Below are 22,407 nucleotides of genomic sequence, written 5' to 3'. Positions count from 1 at the left end.
ACCAGCTTCTATGAATTACAAAGATGGTAATTCACTCTCAAAATCTTCCTAATACCTAGCTCCGCAACACTCTACCCCTCTCACCTACCTCCACATCTGTGCCCCCAACTCTGCCCCATTCCATTCAGTCTACTTCACACACACGTATCACTCTCCACATTCTCCCTCTTCTTCTGTTCCATCCCCCTTCCAATCCATTGTGTGCCACACCTGACTCCCTGTCCCAGCTCGTGAGTGATCTGACATGTGACACATTCCTATCCCATTCCTTTGCTGACTCTACCTCCCAGCCCTCAGTCACTCTGTTCTCGTGTGCTATGGCTGAATAGTTACCTTTACTTTTTTTCCATCATTTAAATCATTAGTATACTGAGTCAATACATGGCTAACATTTCAACTGATTTCTTTTTAACTGTGGAGCTGTGTGTTTTTCTTCTTGATCTTGAGAGGCTTTCCACTTTTATACTCAGAATGATTATCTTATAATTCTGCTCTGCTGGTGTTTTGATTAAGATGTCTTACTCAGAACTATCAGAACACTGGTCATTTATTGTTTTCTGGAATACACTTGATTGCCCCTTCAAGAATGAATAATAAAAAACCTGCTAAAACTTGAAAAGTATCTTGAGGAAAAGAAGCATTGATCCCTGTCTCTTTGAATCTTCAGGGGATGCATGGAAATGATAAATCGGAATGTGAGACTGGGACAAAAAATTGTTTTCATTACTTTAGCAATGCTTTAAGTCATTTTGATTATCAGCAGCCCTGTTTATGTCAACACATAATTAAAGACAGTAGAATTCAAATACCATATTTCACTGTTTTCAAACTCTACTTTGTGAGGACCTATTGATTCTAGAGCAGTTTCGTCTCCCATCCATCTTCCTAGATTCTCTCTCTCACTTCTTTCCTTTGTAGAGAGAGGTGTAACGCTGTTCAGAAAGGTTAAAGGTCAATAAATAATATTTATGGAGAAAGGTAAGGGCCCTTGTTTGACTCCTGTGTAGCTTAACTTAAAAAATGGATTCTCATTACTTTCAATATAAAGATAAAATACAAATCCAGGGATTTCAGTTAGAGCAAAAATTTTGACTTTTTATTTTGATAAATTATAGTGCAAATTATCAACACTCAAATTTTAAGTTAAGATGTGTTTTTGCTCTATGCCCAAGTCATTTTATGTCTAATACCAATAATAAAATAAGTCTACACATAAAAACAACAACAAAATATCACTGCAACCGTGTTTTGAAATGAAAGCCACTTCCACCATTAAGGAAAACAAAGTTATTAAAAGCTAGGGATAAGAAGCTGCTCTATCCTCCTACTAGTGCGTGTGCATGTGAGTACGCCGAGTGTAGTGTCACCGTGTGTGTGTGTGTGTGTGTGTGTGTGTGTACTTAAATCAACTGCCAAATGTATTAGCTTAGGCTGGCCACTACAGGCTGCCTTCTGTGTATCGGTTATGTTGCACCTTCTGTGCAATTCTTTTGTCTTGTTACATGTGGAGTCACAAGAGTCTTATTTCCATTACTGATCAGAAGTTTAGGAGTAAAGCCATATTTGTGTTACTTGGATCAGTTTCGTATACTACTTGATTACTACAGATGTGTTGATGGGTTAAGTCACATATGACCAAGTATTGAGCTGCTTCAGGTTTATGGGACAATTTAAATTAAAAATTAGATGGGGCCAAAACTACTTACCTCCTCCTTTCTATTTTTTCAGAGTTGTTCGGTTAACCATAAACTTTTCACATTGCAAGTTGGCACTCATCTTATTAATTTAATTATGAAGACTCCTTTTAAAATGAAATCACAATATGTTGGTAAGTATTGTATATATAAGCTCAACACTAGTTGCCTTCATTTGGAGCAGCTGAAGTTATTTCTCAAATTGCTCTTTTGCAAACATGTTTATGATGCTGTACAGATGACAATGAAGCACAAAAGTTTGTTACTCTTTCCCCTTCCTTATTCCTTTTCCTTATTTTCTAACATTTAATAGAGAGTGTTTTACATACAGCATAAGCACTGCATCCAAAAGCTCTGCTCACTACCTATGCTCCAGCCCACTCCTCAAAGTTTGGCAGGTGCCATATTAGTTTTAGCTGAACTAGACAAAATAGGAGCAGCCCGGGAAATAAGTTTGAGAAAAACATTCTGCCATTTAATACTTCAGACTGGTGTGTAAGTAGCATCTGCACACACAGATGAGACAAAATTGAACAGAAATGTAACAAAGAAATGGTAGTGCATTGACTGACTAATTGAGATTCTGTTGCTCAATGCCAGTACTGCAACTGGCTATTGCAGTCCATTTGTGACAGAGAGGTTGAAACAGAAAGGCTTCTTTCTCCTGATAAAGCATTACTTTATTTCAGATCGAGACTCAAACTCGGGACTTTTGCCTTTCATGGGTAAGTGGTCTACTGCCTGAGCTATCCAAGCACAACTCGCAACACGTCCTCACAGCTTTGATTCCACCAGGCAGTACCTCAGATCCTGCCTCCCAAACTTCACAAAAGCTTTCCTGCAAAACTTGCAGAACTAGCACTCCAGTAAGAAAGGATACTGTGGAGACATAGCTTAGCTACAGCCTGGGGGATGTTTCCAGAGTGAAATTTTCACTCTGCTGCAGTGTGTGTGCTGATACAAAACTTCCTGGCAGGTTAAAACAGTGTGCCAGACTCAGACTCGAATTCACAACCTTTGCCTTTCATGGACAAATGCTCTACTGACTGAACTACCCAAGCATGACTCATGACCGATCCTCACAGCTTTAATTCCTTTAATTATGGCAATACCTTGTCTCTAAACTTAACGACTCATCCTCACAGCTTTAATTCTTTTAATTCTGGCATTACCTTGTCTTACTTCAGAGAAGCTCTCCTGTGACACTTGCAGAACTAACACTTCTGGAAAAAAGGGTATTGTGAAGACATGGCTTAGCAACATCCCCCAGGCACCTCTTGTGATACTGCCAAAGTCCAAGAAATGAGGTAGAGTGTACGTGACGATCAGAGTCTGCCTCCTCAGTATTGGTATCCCAAGCAGTAGCAGGCACCAGCACTTGCATCATACATGAAAAATCCTGTACATCTGACTTTTATCTTTTCTATCATATTATTTTTGTGACATGGTTATCTTTTGGGCAAATCTGAATTCCAGTTATTAACCAGCAATAATCTGTAGTGTCTCAGTCCCACTTATTAATCGTTTTTTTCTCTACTGCTTCCACTTCTCATTGCATTTTACCACAATCACATCAGCAAGGATTTGACAAAATCTAGACTACTTTTATGTTTTTTCAGCTAGTGCAGATGGTTTGTCTCAAAAGCCTAAGATATCTTTCCCTCTTCACTGTTACATTACATAAGGTTTCAATACATTTTTCATAGTTACAGTACAACAGAAGGACTAGTCATATGGGTTGATAAGAGCATCCACTTCGTACTAATGCTGAGAGCCACATAACAGCTGATGTTTCTGGATGTGTGTAAATAATATATAAACCAAGTTTTGATGTACAATATGTAAAAAAATACAGAAACAAATAAAAAAGTGGCTGTGAATTTACAGAAAATGTGGGAGATTACCTTTCTTGCTTCAGCATTAAAAGAATAGAAGTCAAAGCCTCAGCGTGTCTTGTGAATTCCAGGCGTGGCAGAATGGGTAGTATGTAATCCACTGGAATGCCATGTGCTGCTACAAGCTGCCACAAACAGTACTGCTCGAAAGTCTCCCACGAAAGTGATGCAGAAAGAAGAGCACGAAATCCATCATGTCGAAACATTACGAGGCGTCCTTGGAGAATATGACAGACAAGTTCCTGTAACTGCAAGGCATCTACTGCAGATACAACTAGTTGCAGCAGTTGAGCATTGCCCACGGCGACTGCAGGAAACTGTGCATATACCTCAGGCAGCAACCACACAAGTAATCTCACATCTTCTTCCTGGCATAACTGTAAGCCACCAACAAATCAAAATTAATTGCAAGCAACAAATATCAGAAATAACATTTAGAGTAATGTGAGTTGCTGATACAACTCTGAAATCCGTAATTTCCATGACAGTTATCTACAGTAAACTACAAACATGGGTACATTTCTATACAAAGTATTGATTAGGTTTCAAAAAGTATTTTAAGAAATAAAAAATTCTATATGAGAATCAAAATAATTTACTCGGTATTTATATTTTCTTCACAGCGCTATATTGATAGTGGAATTGTTAAATAAGTAGTAGTAATAATCAATACTGTTTATTAGAGTTTGCCTGAATAGGTTACTATGGGTAAAGTGTAAGAAGGAAGGACTGTGGTGAGTGAAAAGACATGTGCAGGGAAGCATTGGGAAGCAGCAGAGAGGGAGATAGATGGCTCACAGCAACCAAATTAGGATAAATTCAGTAAATACTTGATAAAATCAATTATAGCATAAAATTCATTAAGCAAAAACCAACTCACACCTCTAAACCAGTGGCACCAGAAAGAGGTCCCATTTGTAGGGTCCTAAGAATGTGATGAAACATACAAGGAGATTAAATGATAGGACCTGGTGATCTCACTCAAAAGAAGGCTACATGAGCTGAGAAGCTCAAACGTAATCATCATCTCTGTTTCACACTGACATGACTTGCTAATCTGGTCATGTATAAATAAAGATCCTAAATATGGGTATAAGATCCAAAAATGTTACATTGTGGACATAAGCTGTGTAGGAAGAAGACTTGACACATTCCATGGCTTAAATCTCAACAGACAAGGGAAGGATTTAGTTACAACATGGATCCAAGAAGTAATTAACAGCTAACTGAATGTGCAGTGTGCTACAGAGCCCATCCCTCTCAAGGATAAAAATAATGAATACTTGGGAGAATCAACCATGAAATGCCAGGTCAGTAAAACAATACATCAGCAGGACTAGAGCAATGTTTTTTTAGTACAATAAAACCTTCCACCAGTGTGACACCAGATGCAAGAGTAAGTGTTTCATATGTGTCTCAAACAGATGTCAGTCCACACAAGAATAATTTATCACTTTTACATTATAATGTACAGGGTTTTAGGAAACAAAATAGATGCTTTTGAATCATTTATCACAGTACTATCTCCACATTTAATAATAGTTACAGAACACCAGAAAACAATGGACAACATTCAATATTGCAAATTTAAAGGCTGCAACCTAGCTACTTTCTACTGTAGGACACACAATAAAGGTAGTGATGCCATCTACACAAGAAATTGTAAATTCACAAGCACAACAGAAAAAGTGCTATGGGGGAACAATTTCTGTGATGACAAAGATTTCGAAATTGCAGTTCTTAAATTCACATTTTGCAATGTTCCTTTCTGTGTCATAGATGTATATAGATCCCCCCGTGGAAAGTTTGATGCTTTTCTGAAATCACTTGATGGAGTTTTAAGTAAATTAATGTCACACTGTAGAAGTGTAAATCTTGTCAAGTACCCACAAGAATAGCTAACACACATAGTAGTTCAATTGATCATGTTATTAGACATTATGACCACATCATTTCAACAGATGTCATAAATTGTCACCTCTCAGATCATTTAGGTCAAACACTAGTGCTAAAATGTAAAACCAAATTCAAACCAAGAAAAACGTATGAGCACAGGCGAATACTATCTGCAAACAACGTTGCTACACTAAGACACTGTTTAAGCCAGGAAACATGGGAATCAGTTATGACTACCATTGAGGCCTACAATAAATGGAACATGTTCACAGAGGAAGGGCCGGAGCTGGAGTTTACAATGTCTGTCCAATTCCAGTACATATTTAGCAATTTCAAAGCATTGCTAGGTTTGCTAGTAGATTAATATGTTTACAGGTGAAGCATTGACAACTGTAGTCACATAAAGACTTATTTTTAGGGTTGGGCAAACGATACCTGCATTCAAACGGGATTGAGATTTTCCAATAAGCCACAGTGCTCTATACGGTATTGAGTATTCTCATACAATCACTTGACATTTGATGTGGTGTCAGTGACCAGGAGGGAAATTACAAACAAGCCACAACAACAAGCTATAGCTCTGCTTAAAAATGGACAGTTTCACAAAACACAGTTGGAAATAGCACTAAATCCTATCACCTGGATTCTCTTGTACTTGAAGAAATTTCTAACAGGAGTCCCCAACCAGTGTTGCCATGTATGCACATATAAATAATTACGCTGACTTGTAAGTAAAGCTACCAGTCAAAAGTAAAGATGTTGTTCTTCGAAAAATATTACTTGACTATGAACCTGGTGCTATATTTTATTTAGTTATGACAGACTGTAATGATTTACCACATGGACTGAAAATGAATATTTCAATCCTTTTCCACATTTTATGTTAATGATTAACAATGTTACCACTTTTAATCAACTTAGAAACAAAATTGTAAAATTTACATAAAATAAGAAAGAAATTTAATCATACAAGAAATCCCTAATAAACAAAATAAATCATATTAAACTGACAGCAATTTCTATCATGAGAATAAATTACAGCAGCTAGACCCATGCTAAAGATAGTAGAGTGCCAGATGTGCAAAAGACTGGAAAGTTGCACAGGTCACACCAATACTCAATCAGGGAAGTACAAGTAATCCAATGAACTACTACACATCCATATTACTGACGTCAATTTGCAGCATGATTCTGGAACATATACTGGGTTCGGACATTACGAACTCCCTCGAGGAAAATGATCTGGTGACACATAGTCAGCACAGATTCAGAAAATATCATTCGGATGATATACAAGTAGCTCTTTATTCTCACGAAGTAATGAGTGCTATTGAGAGTGGGTCTCAAACTGATTTGATATTTCTAAATTTCCAAAAGGCTTTTGATACCATCCTTTGCAAGCAGCTTCTAATCAAATTGCATGCCTGTGGAGAATAATCTCAGCTGTGCAACTGGAAAGTCATTGAATAAAACAGAAGTGATATCTTGCATTTCCCACAGAAGTATTATAGGTCCTCTGCAGTGTCTAATCTATATAAATGATTTAGGAGAGAGCAGCCATCTTACACTGTTAGGACATTATGCTGTCATCTACCATCTAGTACACGCATCAGAAGACCAAAACCAATTGCAAAATGATTTAGACAATACATCTGTATTGTGCAAAAAGTGGCAATGGGCCATAAACAATGAACAGTGCAAGGTGACCTACATGAATACGAAAGGGAATCCTTTACATTTCGCTTACATTATAACACACACAAATTTAAAGGCTGTCATTTCAGATAAATACCTGGGAATTACGATTGCAAACAACTTAAATTGGAATGACCACATAGGTAATGTTGTTGGCAATGCAAACGAAAGAGGTTTTATTAGCAGAATACTTAGAAAATGTAACAAGTCTACTAAAGAGACTGCTTATGCTACTCTTGTCCTGTTATTTCTAGAGCAATGCTGTGTAGTATGGGATCCTTATCAGATAGGATTGATGGAGGACATCGAAGAAGTCCAAAGAAGAAGGGCAGCTCACTTTGTATTATCGCGAAATAGCGAAGAGAATGTCACAGATATGATAGGCAAGTTGGGGTGGCAGCTATTAAATCAAAGACGTCCTCTGTTGCAATATGAATTTTTCAGGAAATTTAAGTCTGTAACAATCTCCTCCGAATGTGAAAATATTTTGTTGACACCCACCTACACAGGGAGAAATTGTCACTGTAATAAAATATGAGAAATCAGAGCTCGCACGAAAGATTTAAGGGTTTGTTTTTCCTGCACGCTGTTCGAGAGTGGAATGGTAAAGAAATAGTGTGACAGTGGTTGGATGAACCCTCTGCCAGGCACTTAAGTGTAAACTGTACAGTAGCCGTGTACATGTAGTTATTATTGTTACATATGACCTGCATCCGAGACACTGCAATTTGTGTTTAATACAGTTATTTTTGTTAATAAAAGCCACAGTATGTTAAAACAATAAGACATGTCTTGATAGAGATAATACCAACAGAAGTCACTAGATCGCAAAGTGATCAAAAGATTTGAGCAGAAAACAAGACTTGGTGAACTGTGAAGAAAATTACTCAAGCAGCCAAATGAAGCTAAAAAACACCACTATTTATTTTAAAAAAATTGTAAGGGAATGAAGGGGGAACAGTGATACCTGCTTGCCTGAGAACTTGGAAGAATGTGGGGAGGGGAGTGGTGAAGCGGCACCAAATGTCATCAAACTCCCAACCAAGAGAATCTGTACCATTTGCCTCAGCTTTTTATGAATACCTACCAAGTTAAAACTGTAGTTTGCCTGACCCCATTTGTAGTCTGAATTGAACTAACCTTAAAATTGGACGAATAATCAGCTATAGTATGCATTTATTTCTACAGGAGACTGTGGTGTATTGCAGCAACTAGAGTACTTCAGAAGCAGGTCAAACAGACACAACACACTAACATGGTAAATACTGAAATTTGGAAACAATTAGTGGTCATACAGATGACATGTATTTGATTCTATCGCTGACACTTATAACATTACCATGGCATTCACCGCAGAATCAGAGAATCACAACAGAGTACAGCTGTCTGTAACATGATATGAAAATCAGAATAACTGTTCTATCTGCAAACAGCTGGATCTGTGCTATGAAGATACTGCCATCATTAGTAATGATTACTAGTATGTAATGATTACACAGACACAGGGTAAGCAGCACTGCACTCGGACATAAATACTTTCCAGCTGTGGCAGCGTAAGGAAGCACATAGGGGTGTGTCTACGCTGACGTCTCCGATTGATTGATGCATTGGCATCAATTGTGAGGTACCAATTTTCGCGTGAGGCGTTGTTCTGTGGGTGACACCACAGAGATGGTTAAAGTCTAGATAAGGGCCAATTGCATACTTATGTATTTTGTGCAGTAATGTTGTCAAGGTATGAAAGGAACAAAAGGGGTATTATCACCTGCTGGTTCTACATAGACAATGAGAGAGCAGCTGGCAGATGACATGTTTGGAAGCAACAGACGAAGGAATATTGTCACACTCTCATATCAGTATACATACAAAATACCCTATGTATTCAGTGAATACAGCTGTTTTCTCACAAACTTAATCGTAATGTCGGAAACTGAAACATATTCAGATGTAACAGCTGAATATTTGTGACAACAGCAAAGAAAGGAAGGGTTTGATTTTCACCGTTGAAAATTCACTGCCTCTTTTCTCACCTCTTATCAGTTACATCAACAAATGGCATAAGTTTGGAATGGATACATTGTTAAATTTTAGTCAGGTCCTTTACATCAATAAAACACTTTGTAACTTTGACAATATTATAAAAAGGATAGATTGCTACTCACATAAGATGGTACGCTGAGTTACAGACAGGCACAAAGAGGTGGGGAAGAGGGAGGAATATCAGGGTACAGGTGGGGGAGAGTCGTCAGCATCATCACTGGCTGGTGGAACATGCAGAAACTGGGTGACAGGACAAGGCTGCCAGGTGCAGAGTCTGATGTCTGTAGGAGAGGGAGGGGTGAGGTGGGGTGAGGGGGGAGGGGAGAAAAAGAGAGGAGCAGAGAAGGGAAAAGACCGGTTGGTGGAATGGCAGAGAGCAGTGTGCAGTGAACGTGAGGGGTGCGAATTGGGAGGAGGTGATAGGACAGAGGAGATGGGAACTGTTGGGAGTAGTGTGCAGGAACAGCAGGTTACCATAGGCTGAGGCCAGGGTAATTTTGTGAACAGAGAATGTGTTGTAAGGATGAGTCCCACCTGCACAGCCTGCTACAGTCATTGCACAGATTTTTTATATTGATATGACTATCAAACTGCTGTCCACCAGGACAATGGCCACTACCAATTTCTGGCCAAGAGCAAAGTGGACAACCCTGGGGCACAACAGGCAGCTGAATATAACATGCTTAATTTAAATGGCTGCTTCATGACCCGGGCCATCTGGATCCTCACCTCCATCACCGGCTTTTCTGAACTGCGCAGATGGGAGTTAGCCTTACAACATATTCTCCACTCCCCAAATCATACCGACCTCAACCTACAGCAACCTACTGTCCCTATGCCCTTCACTGAACAGTTTCCGCCCCTCTGTCCTATCAACTTCTCCCATTTCAAGTCCCCAACCTCTCACTCTGTGATGCTCTCTGCCACTGCATTTACTGGTCTTTTCCCCTCTTTGTTCTTTCATTTTCCGCTCCCTGTTCCTTCCCCCTGCCTTCCCACAGCCTGTGAATCCCATACCTGGCAGCCTTATCTTGCCACCTAATCCCTGCACACACTGCCAGGCAGTGCTCACTCCTCTGACCCCACCTGTACAATGCTATTCCTCCCCCTTCCCCATTACACTCCGGATTGTTGCTTCTGCTTGACGTGACACAGATGCATTCTGGTCAGAGCGGCTGGAGATAGTGATTACATTTACTTGCTTGTGTGAATGAAAGTGCATTTTCCTTTCCGAAGAAGGCTTTGGCTGAATGTGTAAAAGTTTTTTCATTGTGCCCGACTGCAACTCAACGTGTCATTTTTACAGTGTGTACCAATCTATGTTTCATAATACTGTTGATATTCCGACATGGACTGCCCATGTTTTGAGACTGTAATTTTGATTAGTCAGAATATGTTAGAAAATAAATTTTCTCAAGCAGCCTCTTAAGAAACAGGGGGTCATCTTATGCTCAGGTAAATATGGTATTTAGTTACTCTATGCTGTCAGAGACAGCAAAGGACTTGGAAGAGCAGTTGAACGGAATGGATGGTGTCTTGAAGGGAGGATATAAGATGAACATCAACAAAGCAAAACGAGGATAATGGAATGTAGTCGAATTAAGTCGGGTGATGTTGAGGGTATTAGATTAGGAAATGAGACTGGCAATGGCAAGGAAAGCGTTTCTGAAGAAGAGGAATTTGTTAACATCGAGTATAGATTTAAGTGTCAGGAAATCATTTCTGAAAGTATTTGTATGGTGTGTAGCCATGTATGGAAGTGAAACATGGACGGTAAATAGTTTGGACAAGAAGAGAATATAAGCTTTCGAAATGTGGTGCTACAGAAGAATGCTGAAGATTAGATGGGTAGATCACATAACTAATGAGGAAGTATTGAATAGGATTGGGGAGAAGAGAAGTTTGTGGCACAACTTGACCAGAAGAAGGGATCGGTTGGTAGGACATGTGTTGAGGCATCAAGGGATCACCAATTTAGTATTGGAGGGCAGCATGTAGGGTAAAAATCGTAGAGGGAGACCAAGAGATGAATACACTAAGCAGATTCAGAAGGATGTAGGTTGCAGTAGGTACTGGGAGATGAAGAAGCTTGCACAGGATAGAGTAGCATGGAGAGCTGCATCAAACCAGTCTCAGGACTGAAGACCACAACAACAACATGCTGTGTCTTCCAGATGTTACAGGATACAGCTTAAATACAAGACTGCCAAGCTGCCTATGACTCAGGTGCAACATAGTTATGGTTGGACTCCAGAGAGGGTGCACATGACAGGGACTATTTTACACATCTGCCTTACATCACACAAATAGTTCCCAACTGGACATCCACCTGGCCAACATGTGCATACATTTAAATAACAACTCTGCAATTCACATTTAAGTGCCTGGCAGAGGCTTCTTCGAATCATCTTCAGGCTGCTTCTCTACCACTCTACTCTCCAATAGCACATGGGGAAAATGAACACTTAAATCTTTCTGTACAAGCTCTGCTTTTTCTTATTTTATTACAATTTCTCCATATGTAGGTTGGCAACAATAAAATATTTTCACATTCAGAGGAGAAAGTTGGTGACTGAAATATTATGAAGTCACCTTGCCGTAGTGAAAAATGTCATTGTTTTAATGACTGCCACTCCAATTCGCTTATCATAGCCATGACCCCCCCCCCCCCCCCCCAATTTCACGAAAATATTTGTTCTGCCTTCCCCAAAACATTATCTACTTGATTGTTACCATAAAAGTTGTTTGTAATTGTAATTCCTAGGTATTTTGTTGAATTTACAACAGACACACAGCTCCACTAAGTAGCATGTACCACAAGACAGTGTCAGGACAGAGTCTCTGCGAGCGTCTCAGTTGTCGCAAAGGAAGATCAAAACTGAACATTATGGAAGTGATGTTTGTCATCGAGTATTGGATCTAGGACTTTATCGGTAGTTAAAGACAGATCAGTGCAAGTGAAAATTGAATCTTATTGTCATTTGAAATATTCATATTCCAGTAAAGTATGGTAAAACTTCTTTCAATAAGTCACTGCAAATTGTTGATAATTTGGATTACAATCTATGTTTTTGCTGTAGCTGTTGCCTAACCCTGTTTGGTTCTGTTACAAAGCTGTTCAGTTGCTGTGTGCAAGCAAGCCACCTCATATAACAGCAACTACTTCGATAGTAGGGGGTTCTCCTCTTGCCTCATTTATATGTTGACGTCAAGTGAATTTGGAGAAAACAAAGTTTTACCTATCTGTTTACTCTCCAGTAGTCTTCTGTAACACCATATTTTCAAACTCATATTCACCTCTTATCTGTACAGCTTATCGCCCACATTTTACTTTCAAGTAATGCTACGCTCTGGACAAATACTTCCAGAAAACACTTACTATGACTTAAATTTACAGTTGATCTCAATCTCTCTTGTTGATACTGTCAGTCTGCCACCATTTCCTATTCACTATGACTATCATCAGTTATTTTGCTGTTCAAGTACCAAAAGTCATCAAATACATTTAGTGTCTTATTTCCTAATCTAATTCCCTTGGCATCACCCAAGTTAATTTAGCTACATTCAATTAACCTTGTTTTACTTTCAAGACCCTATTCATTCAATTCTGTTGATAATATAAATCCTTTGCAGTCACAAACAGAATTACAATGTCATCAGCAAATCAATAAGTTTTTATTTCTTCCTCCTTTACCTTTCATTCCTCTTCCAAAATTTCTCCCTGGTTTCCTTTATTTGCTTGCTCAGTGTATATACTGAATAAAATGGGAGATAGACTGCTACCCTGTTTCACCTCCATTCTGATTACTGCCTCTCCTCCTTGTCCTATGACTATACAGACTGCACCACAGTTTCTGCAAAAGTTGCAGATAACCTTTGGCTCTTTGTATTTTATTATTGATATCTTCAAAACTTCAAAGTAGACATTGTGAAAACATTAGAAATATGTACATATAATGATAAATGTGATTAAAAATTGAACAGCAACATTAAAAAGATTATATAGTTTTGTCCTCTGTTCATACTTCAGATAGGCTCCTTCCACAATTGTGTGTCTGCAGAACAGATATTTCCATCAGTCAACCACATGAGTTCATGACAATAATGAGAAACATATCTTAAATTCACTGAAACTGCCCCAGTTGTTAACACATTGCTCATTTAACTTTAGAGATGCATGTACATATCCAACTGAATGAACAATTCATTATTTACAAACATTAAAATCTAAAAAGTGTAAAAATTGGTTGTGTTATTGAACTGTTGTATTACCCTAAGATCTTCCAGGAGGCAATCTTCAAGCTTTTTGTCCATGGTCTGGCAGAAATCCTTGTAGACTGATGCCTTTCCGTCATTCAGTTTGCTAGTAACATATAAGAAGAAAATATGTTATACATTACACTGCTTCATTTCATAAAAACATTACAGTAAAATAATTAAATACTTCATAACAATGCACAGAGACTAGCACCTTTAGATACTGAAGAGAAGTATTAAAGACAATGTTTTGGCATTTTATGGGACGTATATAAATGTAATCATCTATTTTATATTCTGTTTCACTACACAGTCACACTTATTTAAACTACATTTATTTTGCTGAAGACTGTAATTAATGCTGAATTAATTTTCTTCGTCAATGAAATGTGAAAATTCCAAACAATACAATTTTGCTACTAAAAAGAGATCACAAATAACATTATGCAAACCAAGCAGATGTATGTAATCAGGAAAAAAGGCCAGACCTGCAACTTAAAGCTTTCTACTTCAATAATTATGCTTTTGTGGACAAATGAAACAGAAATTGCACTAATATGCAAAGAATTAACTCAATTATAAATCAAATCATGTTTTGTGCTTTCTGTGCTTAGTCCAAAAAGAACATCTGAAAGCTGACTATTCAGAGCTATTTAATCATGATCTATCTCACTCCATTATATGAATTCTGACCAGAAACCACACTTGGTAGAGCACGTTTAACAGGATGGAAATATTTGGTATTTTCAGTGGAAATGTTGGCTTGTGCAGACTGATTATATAATTAAACTGAAATTACACTTTAGTGATACTAAATGTGCATCTGTGGTTAATATACAGCATTGTTAACAAATGATTGAAGTGGTATCACCAATGTACCATAGCTATTTTTTTTATTTCTTTGGCTTTATATTGCAAAACTTTGCAGTCACAGTGAGAAACTCAAAAAAGTGTGTCGGAGAGCAATTACGTGTAAAGTCTGTTGGAAGTCACAAAGTGTGCTCATTCTCAAATACTGGATGCATAGTCCAGTTATTTCTGCACCATAAGTTACTCTGCTTCAAGATAGAAAAAAAGAAAAACACATTTTCTAACAGCAATACTTATCTTACTGTGTTTAACTTTAAACACAAGCTTATACCTCTTAATGAATAGATTATGATAGCATTTTAAATTTTTAAATTTGATCATCAATTATGCAAAATACTGAAAATCAAATTTCTGTTGCCCCTGGAAGCTGTTAGGCAGGCAACCTACAAATGGTACTGGGTTCTGGGATAGTCACTTAGTAATATGGCTATGTACATATAAAAAGAAACAGAGAGATAATTTACTAACAGTTCACTAAATAAATGATCAAGAGACTTGCCTAAGCAAGTAATACAAAACATTGAGAAGCCCATATGGCAATGTTTATCCTAACAGCTGGTGAGAAAACAAGGAATTGGAGAGCTGTACTATGACCACAGATGAAGGAGCAGAAGTACTGCATTATATGCCAGCAAAATTTTAAAAGTTGTGAATTTCTGGGAAAGAAGTCCTAGAGGATTGCTCAAACTATTGGAAGATTTGGAGCTTTCTGGCAGATTAAGGCTGTGTGTTGGACTTGAGACTTGAAGCTGGGACTTCTGCTCTTTGTGGCCAAACACTCTACCAACTGAATTATCTAGGCATGACTTATGACTTGCCCTCACAAGAATACTAGTCCCAAAAGGTGAGCAGGTGAACTTCTGTGAAATTTAAAATGTAGGATAGCAGTCAGCAGAGAATTTTCCTCTGAAAAGCAAGTTCTGGTCTGATGCACAGTTTGAATCTGAAAGGAAGTTTTAAATCAGTACATATTCTGATACAGAGTGAAAATTCATTCTATTGCAAGGTTATTCATATTTTACATGTAACCAATGTTCCTTTTACATGTTCAGCATCATGTGCAGACTACTGAAAGATAAGTGTTAAAAGTACAAGCATTGGAAATGAAAATCCATAATACCAATATTCACTGAATAACTCAGAAATCCTAAGAAAATTAAACAAATCTCTACAAATCTTATAGGTGATTTTCATCATTTATATACATGACATGTACAGAAAGGCTGGTTTGACTAGTCTCACCCAGAAATGAATAATGGTTATGAGAAACATTAAGGACATTTAATACGTTTAGGCAAATTTCCTTAAAGAAACTAAAAGAGATGAAGTGTCTCATCACAGTTACAAAGGCAAAAGTAAACACAGCATAGCCATAAAAATTCAGATTCACAATGAATTAATCGAAATGGTTCAGGACTTCTCATTCCTTGGCTGTAAAAGTTACTACAATGGGAATGTAAAATTATAGAATCTTTTCATCTGTTTAGCCGTAATCAATTTAGAATACACAATAAAAAGTAAGGAGATCAATAACTGATCCATGTACTTATTAATCAGTTCTATCATTTGCAGAATGTGAAGGTAGAAGAATGCTAATAGATAAAATATTAATGCATGGAACTTGGTTCTTCGTGATTTTGACTGGAAGCAATAAGGGTATCCAAAACTTTTAACAAACACATTTAAGAATAGATCACACAAAATACTATTGTTGAAGGTAGGATAGTGCGACTGAAGTCCTGCTTTTGCTACTTCATAAAAAAGTTTTTTACTGTAAGGATTTCATGTTAGACATAGGAGTGGTAGAAAAAAGATGTGGTAGACACGTGTAATAAAATATAAATTTCTTGTGTAATTACAATTCAGGGCATGCCTATCTGGTGTTGGACACTTGTGTGGAACTTAAAAGCTGACTCTAATAGTAATAAATTCAGGAGGGTCAATGGGCAACAGTAGAAACTTTAGGGAAGTGAGGTTCAAGGTGCATTACCCATACTTTGATGGAAAAGTCCACAATTCTCAGCTGAACAAACACAAGGACATAGTGTTTCGTGTATCTGGGATTGTAAAACAGTTACGATCCTTAGATGCCACGAAGGCATCTGGCCCAGACGGTATCCCCATAAGATTATATGTTGACTTTGCTACCAATATAGCACCATTCTTATCCATCATCTTCAGATATCATTGGAACAGCGGAAAGTTCCACGGGACTGGAAGAAGGCCCAGGTCATAGCAGTCTATAAAAAGGGTAGAAATTCGGTTGCACACAATTACTGGCCAATTTCACAGACATTGATTTGTTGCAGAATCATGGAACACATTTTGTGTTCAGACATAATGACCTTTCTAGACTCTGAGAAGCTCATCTGCAGAAACCAGCACAGTTTTAGGAAACAGTGGTCATGTGAGACACAGCTGGCTCTCTTTGTGCACGATATACAAGAGGCTCGAGATACCGGCTCCCAGGTTGATGCCATATTCCTTGACTTTCGAAAGGCGTTTGACTCAGTTCCGCACTTTCGCTTGCTCCAAAAAGTGCACGCTTATGGTCTATCCGATGACACATGCAGTTGGATAGAAAGTTTTTAACAGACAGAGAGCAATATGTCATTCTGAATTGGGAGACTTCAGCAGAAACAAGCGTAACATCAGGTATGCCCCAGGGTAGCGAATAGGTCCGCTGATTTTTACGATTTACATAGAAAAATCTGGTTGCAGGTATTGACAGCGGCATTAGACTGTTTGGAGGAAAGTACAAGATTTACAACTTTGCTTCCACTGTTTGCCGATAGGTGGCTACAATGGTAAGTAGTGGTCGAAAGAAACAGTTCACAGACATCAGGCAGTTTGCTTGGACTTCAGTCAACATAACCTCATTCAAACATTGTGTTTGCATCATGAAGTTGTTCTTGATTGAAAATGTCAGTTTACGAGCCTAATTCTCCTCATTTGCAGGAGGTGTTCCCGTTTTGTTTCAATATGAAGAAAACAGCAGATGAGTCTCATCGAATGCTCTCAAGTACGTATGGTAAGGACGCTATTAGTGAAAGAATGTGTTGTGACTGGTTTCAATGCTTCAAGAATGGTGATTTTAACATTGTTGACTGGAAGAGAGAATGTTTTCGAAGATGCAGAATTGGAGACATTGCTGAGTGAAGACTCGCATCAAACTCAAGAAGAATTGGCACAATTAGTGGAATTGACAAAGCAAACCATTTCAAAATGTCTCAAGGCTATGGGCATGATTCAGAAAGAAGGAACTTGGGTCCCGTATGAGCTGAAACCAAGAGACGTTGAATGGCTTTGTGTGTTTGTGAACAGTTGATTCAGAGACAAAAACAGAAGGGATTTCTGCATGGTGACTGGGGACAAAAAATGGGTTCATTGCAATAACCCCAAGTGCAAAAAATCGTGGGGATATCCCGGTCATGCTTCCACATTGACAGCCAAACTGAATATTCATGGCTCCAAGATCTTGCTTTGCATTTGATGGGACCAGCTCAGCGTCGTGTACTATGAGGTTTGACCCCACATTGCAAAAGACATCAAAATGTACTTGGAAATGTTACATTGGGAAGTCCTATCCCATCCACTGTATTCTCCAGACATTGCTCCCTCTGACTATCAGCTGTTTAGATCCATGGCGCATGGCCTGCCTGACCAACACTTCTGATCTCGTGAAGAAGTCACACATTGGATTGATTCGTGGATCGCTTCAAAAGATGAACAACTTTTTTGACGCGGGATTCGTACACTGGCTGAAAGATGGGAGAAAGTAGTGGCCAGTGAATGAAAATACTTTGAATGATACACGTGTAACCAATTTGTTTCATTAAAGCCTTAAATAGTGGGGGAAAAACGGTGGAAGCAAAGTTGTACACCTTCTAGTATCACACGAAAGTTGTAAACAAATCAATGAGGATTTGCAGAAAATAAATGTGTGGTGTAATGACTGGCAGTTATCTCTCAATATTAGCAAGTGTAACCTACTGCGTATAACAAAGCGAAAATCTCCATTAATGAACGAGTACAAAAAAAAAAAAAAAAAATGCCCAGTCTTTGGAAGCGGTAACATCAGTCAAGTATCTGGGTGTGACTATTCGAAATGATATCAAATGGAACAATCAGATTACACAAGTAAGGGTTAAGGCGAACTCTAGATTGTGGTTTATTGGTAGAATCGTTAAGTGATGCAGTTCTTCAACAAAGGAAATTGCTTACAGTACTTTAGTTTGTCCAGTCTTAAGAGTATGGGACCCTTACCAGTTGGGTCTGATTCAAGAAATTGAGAAGGTCCAACAAAGAGCGGCAAGATTCGTGACTGGTACATTTAGCAATCGTGAGAGCATTACAAATCTCATAGAAAGCTTGAAGTGGGACACACTTGCAGATAGACGACACGCTAAACAGAAGGGGCTGCTCACTAAATTCCAAAATCCGATCTTCGCCGAGGATGTAGAGCATATGTTATTACCACCAACTTTCAAATCGCGCTATGATCGCCATTCAAAGATAAGGGAAATTAGAGCTCGTACTGAGGTGTTCAGACAGTCGTTTTTCCCACACTTGATCCGTGAGTGGAACAGAGGAGGGGGGTAGAGGGGGGGGGGAATTGGACTTTGGCGCAAATAGTGCCGTCCGTTGCACACTGCTTAGTGGCTAACGGAGTATATATGTAGATGTAGAATGGATGAGATAATGACATATCTTTCACACTGCAATTATAAGATCACAACTATCCTCATCACCTACTGGAAAGGAATCTATTCTGCACAGAAAGAATGCAAATTTATTCGAATTAAAAATGAACATGTTTGTACTACAAATATTTCCTCCTTTGATGTCCTCTTACTTTTAAATTCTTGAATTAGGGAGAACACAGAACAATAACTGAAATGAAAAAGCATTAATCAAAACTGTTATAGTTGTTGACTGTAAAAACCATAGCTCATCTGAGCCCATAAGGTTTTATTAAAAGACAAAACTCATTAATTATGATGTAACAAAATATTTTTCGTTTTGAAAAAAAATATATATATATTTTAAAATTCAACAAGTTCATAGCAGCTGTGCAACTAAATTACTTGTTGATTACCAAGTATACATTTAGCTAAAACAGCAAATTTACATTATTATAAAGAAGAACTTTTAGTTATTACAGGGTGTCCCAAACCTTAATGATCAACTTTATATAGATAACAGAGGATACAAAGATGAGTACTTTGGAATAACATGTCAACACTTGGAAATAAATAAGAGAGAACTGCTGGCCAGTACTTATCTTTACGAGGCAAAATGTGGAGTATTGCTGACATACAGAAAAGTAAAAGTGACATTCTGCCTAGCTTTCAACAACTAACATTTTCTTCCTCGGAGAGAAGAGGGAGAGAGTGGAGAAGGTTAAAAAGGGCAGGTTACTCAGACTTGAGTACGGGAGGTACCCACCTGAAATTAAGAAGAAGGCAGACAAACATTAAGGAGGAAGTGTCAGAGAAAGGAGGTCAGAGATGCTACACTGTTAAGCAATGTGCCAGCTTCTGTCTAGAAACAATAAGGACAGAGTGAGAAGTAAAGATAGATTAGGGAGAAGAGAAATGAATGGTGGAATTAAGAACTGGGGAAAATTTCATAATAAATACAAAATATATAATAAAAAAGTGTAAAGAGGGGGGGATATGTAACCAGAGATAAGTCCAGGAGGATGTCGGGCTGCAAGGATTTGTTGGAGGGAAAGTTCCCATCATTGGAGTTCACGGAAACCAGAATCAGGTGGGAGGGTGCAGATAGCATGCATGGTGTAGAAAGTATTCAGGGCTTGAGTCACGCTGCAGAGCATGTTCACAAGCAACTGGGTGCTGACACTACTTCTATGCCTATTCATGCGCTCAGTCTGTTTAGCGGTGGTCATGCCTAGATAAACTGAGCAATATGCTCAAGTTAGTTCATAAAAACATGCACTGTGTGGGATTTACCCACTAGTAGGCAGGAGCAGGTGGCAATGGGTGGTGCATGGTGCAGATTTTACAGCAGTGTCAATTGCATGGACAGGAGCCTTAGGGTAGGGTTGATTAGGATGTTACAAAGGTTAGGAGGACAACGGAAGGATACAGTGGTTGATGTGGAGAGGATATCAGGGAAAGAGGATCTCATATTTGGACTTTAGTTGAGGAAGTAACCTTTGCAGAGTAAAGTTTCAAATGAATAGACCTAGTGTACTGGGTGACAAGAGGGTGTTTCTGAGATTTTTGGATGTGGAAACTATTAGTTGGAGGGTGAGAGGAAGCTGTTGCCAGGGAGATTTGGTAGTAATAGGAGAGGAAAGCCTGAGGGATGTTGTTGATTCTTGTGGTGAAACTTTTCTCTCTCAATGTGTTTTATCTCGTTGAGGGATTCAGTGTCACAGCAGGTATATTTTCTGTGCATGTCTGAGCTGTTTGGAAGAGATTGTTGGATGTGTAAGGATGGCAGCTGTCAAAGTGTAGGGATTGTTGCTTATTGGTTGGTTTTATATGAACTGAGGTCTGGATGTGGGTTTCAGTGAGGTGGAGGGCAACATCAATAAGATTAGGTCTGAGCAACCTGCCCTTCCTTTTTGACCTTCCCCATTCTATCACTCACTCCTTTGCTGGGAATGAACTATTAGTTCTGAAAGTCAGGTAGCATGTCACTTTTTATATGTATCTATTTGTATTAAACATTTTGTCTCCTGAAAGTACACAATCGCCAGAAATTCTGTCTCAATAAATCAGTTTTCACGATTGAATTTTCCTTTCATACAAATAAATATGAAGTTTTTAAAAGAATGAATAACACACCTTCCAACAAACTTAAGCTCATAGCAATTGCTCCAAGAGGCAAATGCCAGTCTCAATACATACCTGACAAAAACCCCTAAAATTTCCTATAGTCTCTAAGATTTCCCTACTGTATAATGATACAGACAGCTAGGACTCTTAATAACTAGTTCTTCTTCAATTTTGCTGGTTTGTCACACACCAATGTGACTAAAAATAACCTCACAGCAAAACATCCACTGCACAGCAATTCAGTGATCACACTAGATGTGGGACAGAACCCCACCCTCCAAACCAACAGTGAGAGTATCTTTTCTTCAAATGCTCCCAGATATTAATATCAAAATGAGATAGTTCACTAGCACATTGAAACCACATCATCTCCTGGACAAAAAGAGGTCCAGACTTCAATGACTGTGGCAAACATATCTAATGAGCACCTGGTAATGTGCTCCATTGCAACGGAATGGCGACAAGTAACTTTCTATTATTTTCTATTCACTGTAAAAATGTTTCTTACAGTAAGGATGATGCATGTTGTGAAACTTTTCCCTCTGCATTTGCTTGATTTTTTTGAGCATTTCATGCTGCTGCACAATACATTAAACACAAATCAGCAAGTTCAAGTAATGAGTACTATCTATCATTGACAGCCAGTCATGAATTGTGAACAATGGTACACTTTACTGAACATATCACAGAAGACTGTGTACTGTTTTTCAAGTATTGCTACCAATGTTGATGCAGCAGTAAGAAAACATAAGCAGGTTCCACACACTGACTTCAAACACACTGTTCAGTCATTATCTTGTACCAACCTTTTCCCCCACTTGATCTCAAAATACTCAGTTTAGGAGCTTCTGTTGCATGTACCATTTTCACTCTATAGCTTTGGTATAGTACAATATAACTATGATCTTCCATTAAAAGCCAGAGCACTATCATCAGCATAATTTGATTATTGGAAGTGGATATATATGATAAACACAGCTGTTTCAAAGATCACTGAACTCACAATCAATCTTCGTCACATCACTGTCTCACAATTAATATAACAACAGATGGATGGTTGCACTCACCAGGCCTTCAGGAAGTACAGGAGTAAGTAGCCAACACGTTGTGCTTGGGGTGCCAGTTCTGCAAGGACTGCTAGCAATGGTAACCGCCTGCTATCATCTTCAGGCAACTGAATAAGATTCCGTAACAGTACAAATAGTGGCTTCCCAATACTGTCCTCTATGTTCCTGTAATGTCAGAATTACA

At 38.4% G+C, this 22,407-nt stretch overlaps 1 protein-coding gene across 2 annotated transcripts in view; it reads right to left on the bottom strand.

The window, feature by feature from the left end:
• Nucleotides 1-22,407, bottom strand: part of LOC126094742 (integrator complex subunit 3) — a 77,483-nt gene that overhangs the window by 18,538 nt on the left and 36,538 nt on the right. For both annotated transcript variants that reach the window (XM_049909290.1, XM_049909291.1), the window contains exons 11-13: nucleotides 22,224-22,388; nucleotides 13,493-13,583; nucleotides 3,599-3,966 (exon numbers count right to left, since the gene is read on the bottom strand). In XM_049909290.1, coding sequence (XP_049765247.1) covers nucleotides 3,599-3,966; nucleotides 13,493-13,583; nucleotides 22,224-22,388 — 624 coding nt within the window. The remainder of the gene's footprint in view (nucleotides 1-3,598; nucleotides 3,967-13,492; nucleotides 13,584-22,223; nucleotides 22,389-22,407) is intronic.

Source organism: Schistocerca cancellata, chromosome 8 (genome assembly GCF_023864275.1).
Source record: "Schistocerca cancellata isolate TAMUIC-IGC-003103 chromosome 8, iqSchCanc2.1, whole genome shotgun sequence".
NCBI classification, from domain to species: Eukaryota; Metazoa; Arthropoda; class Insecta; order Orthoptera; family Acrididae; genus Schistocerca; species Schistocerca cancellata.
The sequence above is the reverse complement of the archived record's forward strand: the minus strand, read 5'-3'. Positions and strand labels throughout refer to the sequence as shown.